General features: G+C 30.0%; 1 protein-coding gene across 1 annotated transcript in view; it reads left to right on the plus strand.

The window, feature by feature from the left end:
- LOC132731615 (uncharacterized) overlaps nucleotides 1-3,543 on the plus strand; it is a 43,068-nt gene extending 39,525 nt beyond the window's left edge. The window contains exons 5-6 of the mRNA XM_060717827.1: nucleotides 2,449-2,563; nucleotides 3,514-3,543. Coding sequence (XP_060573810.1) covers nucleotides 2,449-2,563; nucleotides 3,514-3,543 — 145 coding nt within the window. The remainder of the gene's footprint in view (nucleotides 1-2,448; nucleotides 2,564-3,513) is intronic.
- The last annotated feature ends 4,685 nt before the right edge of the window (nucleotides 3,544-8,228 follow it).

Here is an 8,228-nt window from a genome sequence, read left to right on the forward strand (position 1 = left end):
AAAAAATATGGGGAAATAAGATATTGTTATGCAGCAAATTAGATAAACAAATTAACAATGAAATATATTGAAATATAAAAATGTTATTGAATTTATTAATAAATATCAAGGTCTTATATTTTTATTTAGATCTATATAATTATTTTTAGTAGTAGTTAGTAGTAGTAGTAGTAGTAGTAGTAGTAGTAGTAGTAGTAGTAGTATAAATATAAATTTGTGAGTTTATGCATATTTGCATATATTCTAAAGACCGTCGAAGACCGTCAATGGGAAGAGACCGTCGATTTGTAGTTTATAGATAAAGACGGTCTCATGGTATATTTTTATGTCTACAAAGGCCGTCGATTGTAGTAGACGGTTGATTAGCAGGTTACTATACAAATCGACTGTCTCGTGATTATACATTAATTAGATGGTTATTACATAGTTATTAATTAATTTAGCCGGTCAATAAGCAAATTCTCTAAGATAATGATTTATTGATTTCAGTATTTTTTAAAATTTGTAAAATAACAAATACGATTTAAAAATGAATAAGAAAAAAACATAATTAACATGCCATTATTTTATTTTATTATTTTTTTTATTTATTTTTTTTAAGACAATGAAATATATTGGAATATAAAAATGCTATTAAATTTATTAGAAAATATCAATGTCTAATATTTTTATTTATATCATAAGGAATAGTAGTAATTAGTAGCAGTAATATAATTTCGATGTTTTAGCTTAAAAAATACATACATAAATTTGTGAGTTTATGCACATTTGTATATATTCTAAAGACCGTCGAAGACCGTCAATGGTATGAGACCGTCGTTTTGTAGTTTATAGACCGTTGATTGTAGGAGACCGTCGATTAGTAGGTTACTATACGAATCGACGGTCTCGTGTTAATCTATGTTGCCAGCCAATAAGCATTTTTTCTAAGACGATAGTTTTTTTGTGTCAAACTTTTTTGATGATTTGTAAAAAAAGAAAGTAAGATATTCCTAAAAAAAGGATATAATACAATTAATATGATTTTTTGATGACTGTCAATTAATCGATAGATCATTGTTATTTTTCCAGATTTCTCCTTTTTGTATTTATGAGTGGTTTTTATTTGTATTTTTTTTAATATCAACTTCATCGATAATATTATCATTTGTATAAGTAATAATAGTATAGTCAGAATAATTTAAACAGAAAAAATATTAATTTGTAAGTGTGCACACAATTGTCTAAGACCGTCGAAGACCGTCAACAGGGAGAGACCGTCAATTATAGTCTACAGTAGTTTGATAAATATTGACGGCCTCGTGGAGGCTTACTACACAAATCGACGGTCTCGTGATTATACATGAATTTAATGGATATTATATAGTTATTAATTAATTTAGCCGGTCAGTAAGCAAAACTATCTTTTTTTTCTCTCTTTTTTTTCTTTTCATTTTTTTTAAATTTTTTTTTTATTTTCTTGTTTAAGGTCTCAGATTTTATGTTACATGAACTCCTTCTATATTATTAGTAGTAGTAGTAGTATAATCTCGATATTTTTAATTTAAAAATCTATAAAAATGTGTTAGTTTACGCACAATTGTATATATTCTAAAGACCCCTGAAAACCGTCAATTGAGAGAGACCGTCGATTAGTAGTATTATAAATATAGACGGTCTCGTGGTATGGTTATGTCTCCAAAGACCGTTGATTGTAGGAGACCGTCGATTAGTATGTAATTATACGAATCGACGGTCTCGTGTTATTAATTTATGTAGCCAGCCAATAAGCATTTTCTCTAAGACGATAGTTTATTTGTTTCAATTTTTTTGGTGATTTGTAAAAAAAAGCAAATACGATATTCCTTTAAAAAAGGATATAATATAATTAATATGATTTTTTTAATGACTGTCAATTAATTGATAGATCATTGTTATTTTTCCAGATTTCACCTTTTTGTATTTATGAGTGTTTTTTAATTGTATTTTTTTAATATTAACTTCATCGATAATATTATCATTTGTATAAGTAATAATAGTATAGTCAGAATAATTTAAACAGAAAAAATGTTAATTTGTAAGTTTGCACACAATTGTCTAAGACCGTCGAAGACCGTCAACAGGGAGACCGTCGATTATAGTCTACAGTAGTTTGATAAATATCGACGGCCTCGTGGAGACCGTCGATTAGTAGGTTACTACACAAATCGACGGTCTCGTGATTATACACGAATTTAATGGATATTATATAGTTATTAATTAAGTTAGCCGGTCAATAAGCAAAACTATCTTTTTTTCTCTCTTTATTCTTTTCCGTTTTCTTTTTTTTTTCTTGTTTAAGGTCTAAGATTTTATGTTACATGAACTCTCTCTATATTATTATTATAAGTAGTAGTATAATGTCGATTTTTTTAATTTAAAAATCTATAAAAATGTGTTAGTTTACGCACAATTGTATATATTCTAAAGACTGTCAAAGACCGTCAATGGAGAGAGACCGTGGATTAGTAGTTTCATAAATATCGACGGTCTCGTGGTATGGTTATGTCTCCAAAGACCGTTGATTGTAGGAGACCGTCTTTTAGTAGGTTACTATACGAATCGACGGTTTCGTGTTATTAATTTATGTTATTAAGTATCAAAATATTAATACCGTCGTTAAAATTGCCTATGCATGGTGAATTGATTTTCCCACATATTAAACAAGCAAGACTGCTCTATGTAGTCTTAATAGTAAATACCACACATTGACTTGATTGCAGTAACAAACTTTGTACTAATGTTTTCATTCAATAACTTTCTCCATAATAAAACCCAATGTCACGTTACTTTAGTCATTATTCTAGAATGTTATTTCAAATTAACAAAAATTTATATTATATAGTGTTGAGGATAAACTGTTTTAAACATAATTAAATACACATGTTTACATAGCAGACATATCATCAGAAAAAAAATCTACACATAAACAGATGTAATGTGCATTGGAGTTTTAAGGCTTCAAAATTCAACACCTACTTGATATCATGCGCTTACAGTCGGGGATTGGGGGGGGGGGGGCGGTAGCCAGACCTAGTTCTGTTTGACATATGACATTAAAAGAGGGAAATTGACCAACAACAAAAAGAACATTTAAAATGAACTATGGTTCAGTTTATAAGTAAATAACAGGATATGTTTTCAGTGGATAGAAAGATGTTTGATGATACCGAAAACGGTTTTAAACGTAAAAAAGTTTTGTTATATAGTTTAACAGATAAGAACCAATTCTGTCTTTTGAGAAGACAGATTTATTAAACATTGTTTCACACTTTAAGACAACTTCTTTTCTTTTACAAATCAACAAAAAATTAACAAGGTTTTATTACAGAAATTAAGGTCGTTACCCTTTATATAATTTAATGAAGTCTCCTCCTCGCATGTACAAATACAAAAATGTATAATACACAAAATCCATGTCCAATACAACCCAAATACAAACCACTTTATTTTAAATTGTCATAGATTACATAATATACATTTAACATGTTTCAGGCAATAACACGTGAAAGGAAAGCAACATAGATATTTAGTATGGGTAACATCTTGATCATAAATAGTCATAATAATCATAATTAATTATATGTATTTTTGTTTTAGTGTTTATGTATTCGAGGTGGAAAGCAGATTGTATTTATTTAAAAGTGGTAAAAAATAATCGTTTGAATCAGGGTCTTTCAAATAGAATTCTATTTGAAAAACCCTGTTTGAATCAATCTGTTGGAGCGGATTGTTAATTTGTAATAATGGCAAATAATCGAAAACTGATAAGAGATTTGTAACTTGAATATATTGTAGCCATCTATTTATTACACTAATTGTCGCAATCTCTGTGGGCGGAGTATTAGTTAATTATCGAGAATTAGCCAATCAATTATCATGTGTGCGTTACCAAATTATATTACCCGTAACATTTTATTGGTCATTTGAAAGCTTTTTAGTAATATAGTAATATTTTAATTAATCTATTGCAAGACTGCTAGTCCTGCTTAAATTAATATTTACATTTAACGATCATTAAATTATTTCCTGGCTTAGAAAGGGCAGAGTTTAATTTATGGCTTAAGTCAGGTTTGGTAATACTCTATTTAAACAGATCATAGGAATTCCTTTGGGTACTAATTGTGCACCCCTGGTCGCCGATTTGTTTTTGTACTGCCATGAAAGAGACTTTATGTTGAGTCTCTCTGAAGAGAAACAACAAGATGTTATAGCCGCATTTAATAATACTTCCAGATACCTTGATGATATTTTTAATTTAGATAATCCTTATTTTGATCAAATGGTGTCTGACATTTATCCGCATGAACTACAACTTAATAAAACGAACTCTTGAAATTTTAGTACATCATTTTTGGATCTTCATATTACTATCAATAACAATTCTATACACGAAAATTTATGATAAAAGAGATGACTTTGACTTTTGTATAGTTAATTATCCACATTTGGATGGAGACGTACCCCATGCAACATCCTACGGGGTTTATGTTTCTCAGTTAATTAGATTCGCTAGAGCTTGTAACAACGTAAAGGATTTCAACGAGCGGAATATTTTTATTACCAGCAAGCTTCTAAAACAGGGCTACCGCTATCATAAATTACGGAAATATTTTACTAAATTTTACAATCGTAACTTTGATTTAATTTCTAAATTTAATAGTGATTTAAAAACTCTTCTGCGACAAGGGATTAGCCAGCCTGGTTTTTATGGCGATGTGGTTTACAAACTTCGTAAGATTTTGGGTCATGGTAATTTTTCTGCTGTTTTTACTAAATCATTAAACGTTTTATTAAAAGAGGTTATGACCCTACTATTTTAAGACATACTGCATGTTTAGTGTTCAACCCTTTTACAGTTGGACACTACGCTTTCCTCTTTTGATTGCATCTGACGGACCAAGTGGGAGACTCTATGATGGATAGTTCGTAAAGCCCTTTGGGACTGAATTGTCTTAATGTTCGTCTTCTGCCTTGCTTCGTCGGGCCCTTGTAGGTGATTTTCTTGTTGCTCTGTCTTCCTTTAGGACATTGAGTACTTTTGTTATGGTCATTGGGTTTACTTTTATATGTTTCTACATGATCATTTTAGTGTTTTACTTATTTAACCTTTTGTAACCATGACAACTGTTAGAATTTCACTTTATTCATTTTATTTACACTGTCTCGTTTATAGGAACATGGTGGGGCTAAGAGCGAGGTTTGGTGCACCATTAACCGGTTTAAACTCCCCAGCAGTCATTATTATGCTGCTGACCGTTCCAAGGCGGCGCCCCACTGTGTTCCTCAGATGTATGTCTATGTTGTTTCATACTGTTTTGGTGACACTTTTGCTTGTGTCCCTTGTTGTTTTCTCGTCTGCGGTAAGTATCTTCCCCATTGCCTCTAGTTTTTATTTCTTTGATTAACCCCCCCCCCTTCCCCCGGTCTCCTGTCCCCTTCCCCTTTGAGGGCCTATTATTATTTTCTTTGAGTTCCTAATCAGTTACAAATTATTTATCATTTAATGATTAACGTGTCGTTGCCCTGTCCTTTTTATGTTTGGGGTCCACTTGGGCTCCTTGCCATTGGTTCTTGTTGCTGGGTCATATGGGGGTTGCGTTCATTGAACGCCGCCTTTCCTTGTTGAACTTGTTTTTCATATTTTAAGTTTATGTCACATGAAATAAGTAACGTTGAATGTTTACTTAATAAAATATATAAATATTCACAATTCAGCTGAAATTCAAAATATGCACTTTGCTTTTTTCATCGACAGTAAACTAGTGGAAGAACACATATCCAAACAACATCGCGTGAGTAATTACAATTCCGCACGATCAAACACATACGGAAATAGCCGAAGGTTGTGGTAATAATAAATATAACAAATATAAACTTACCACTTTTTAACAAATATATTAAATAATAATGCTTATAATACAAATGTCTGAGAGCGTATGGCCACTTTGAGGACTAATGTTTGAAATGTTCATGCTATGTATATGATTGAGGAAATAGCAGAGGTAACATATGTTACCAACTGCCCAACAAACATATGCATGGCGATTGGCAGGCACGCTGGTATGGCACAAAACCGTGTTAGCTTTTGCACACTATACTTCACAATGAAAAAAAATACTTCTTTAGAAAGGTCAAACATTAGTTTATCGTTTAAATAGTAGTTCTAGAGCATGCACAATGTTTGTAATCTGAAGAAAATAGCGCTAAATGTAAAATGTTATAAAAGTAGCAAAATGTAAAAAAGTTATATTTTGAATTCCATACAAAATACGAAATACTAAGACACTATAAATTCACTAACTGCCAAAAAAGAGCCGATGAAGACGACAGGTCAGGTAATTGGCGAAAGAGTAACATGTTGGAAACTATAAAAGTACGGCAAAAATGTCATGATTCTGGAAAATATAAATGAAAACATTTCTGGTGCATAATGGGCTTTTAAGCTTGTTTATTTTCAGCATTGATAATCAAATTACATTTGAATCAAATGTGTCACAAGAATTAGTACTTGCATCTTTATTTATAACATTCAACAATTATATCATTAAACCAAAAAAACATTTAATTGAATATGTACTGTATATTTGTGTATATGTTTATTACGAAAATCAAAATGTTCTTCTTCTTCTTTATTATTTTTATATGTAATATTGTAATAATGTGATATTTATGTATATGTTTATTACAATTCTTAAATAACTAATCTTTTGAAGTATTTAACTAATCCGGAGAGACAACATATGGATCATGTGTTATTTATAAAATACTTTTTTGTGCAAATTGACTAATAAACATAAGACCTTTCAGGAAATACATGTAGTATTGATATTTTTCCATGCAATATTTGATCTGTATACATAATTCTTTGCTATAAACATTATTCCATAATTGATTGCATAAATGTCTACAATGTTCATGTTGTATTTTCACTTATGTACTTTGCCAGAGAAAGGGTCGATCCTTTGATCCACTGATTTACGTGACTTGGTCAGTTAGAACATTAGACAAAATACGGTTCCGATGTTTTCGCAAAACTGTTATGCCACTAATGTTACTTATATATTTTGTATACATGTAAATAAAATTTTGATGCTTTTAGTGGATTTACTGAATAGTATTTTTCAATGTATTAGTGTATTATGGTATTTTAAAAATTTAAAAAAATATCTGCATTCATGTATTAATGACGCATTTTGCAAAGATCGTGTTATTTTTTTGTTGACTTCGATGAACATCTTAGTGTTTGAAATTATTTTTTGTCCGATAGTATTTTAAATGAATCATAACACATTTGCTTTGGTAAATCGACCAACTGTTAATCAGTCTAGTAAATCGACTGTTTATAAAAATAATTTAAAACACTAATCCGGTTAAAATTTATTAGTACATATTTACAAAATTAAATTGGTCGCGCGGCTGTGCCACACTAGACAAATTTAATTTTGTAAATACGTACTTATAAACTTTAACCTATACATAAACTGACAAAATATCATCATATCTAAAAATTCAAATAGAGATTATATGTAGAAAATTAATATGAAAATTATATGATTATGTTAGGATCCTTAGATTTTGAAATTGAGTAGCGAAACAAAAACAGAAAATTATGTTAGTGACAATGAAATCTTAAATCATTCTTCGGGTTTTATGTGCGAAATTCAGATTTTTTGTTTGTTTGTTTGATTTGGTTCCTTAAGCTAGCTGGATAGCTTCCTCACGTGAAAGAATCCGAAGTCCCTGTCGGGATTCGAACCCACAGCGGTGAGAGGCAAGTGGTAATTCATTTTTATAATATATAAATTTGTTCATGAATTGTTAAGACTGATTGAGAAAATTGCATGCCATTGCACAACGTTGTATTATATGTCATTATGTATTGTTTACATACGTGTATTTGATATGATTCACGACAAAACTTAACGTTATTCTTTTTAAAATAACCTTCACATACATCAGACATGATGTTATTGGTATTAGTTTCGTAGTAAGCAGATCTATTTGAATATTTATTCTTAATTTTTATTTGAACTTTTATAGAAATATTCAGGTATGATAGTTTCACCCATTTGTTTATTTATTTACTCATTAAATTTACATTTTTTACGGCTGCGTTTTTATTGACGCTAAAAATTATAAACGAAAAAATGTCATATGTTCTGGATATTCTGGGACCTTATAATATTTAATGTGATTATGAACAGATA

This window comes from Ruditapes philippinarum, unplaced genomic scaffold (genome assembly GCF_026571515.1).
Source record: "Ruditapes philippinarum isolate M1 unplaced genomic scaffold, ASM2657151v2 ctg2430_1_1_1_1, whole genome shotgun sequence".
NCBI lineage: Eukaryota > Metazoa > Mollusca > Bivalvia > Venerida > Veneridae > Ruditapes > Ruditapes philippinarum.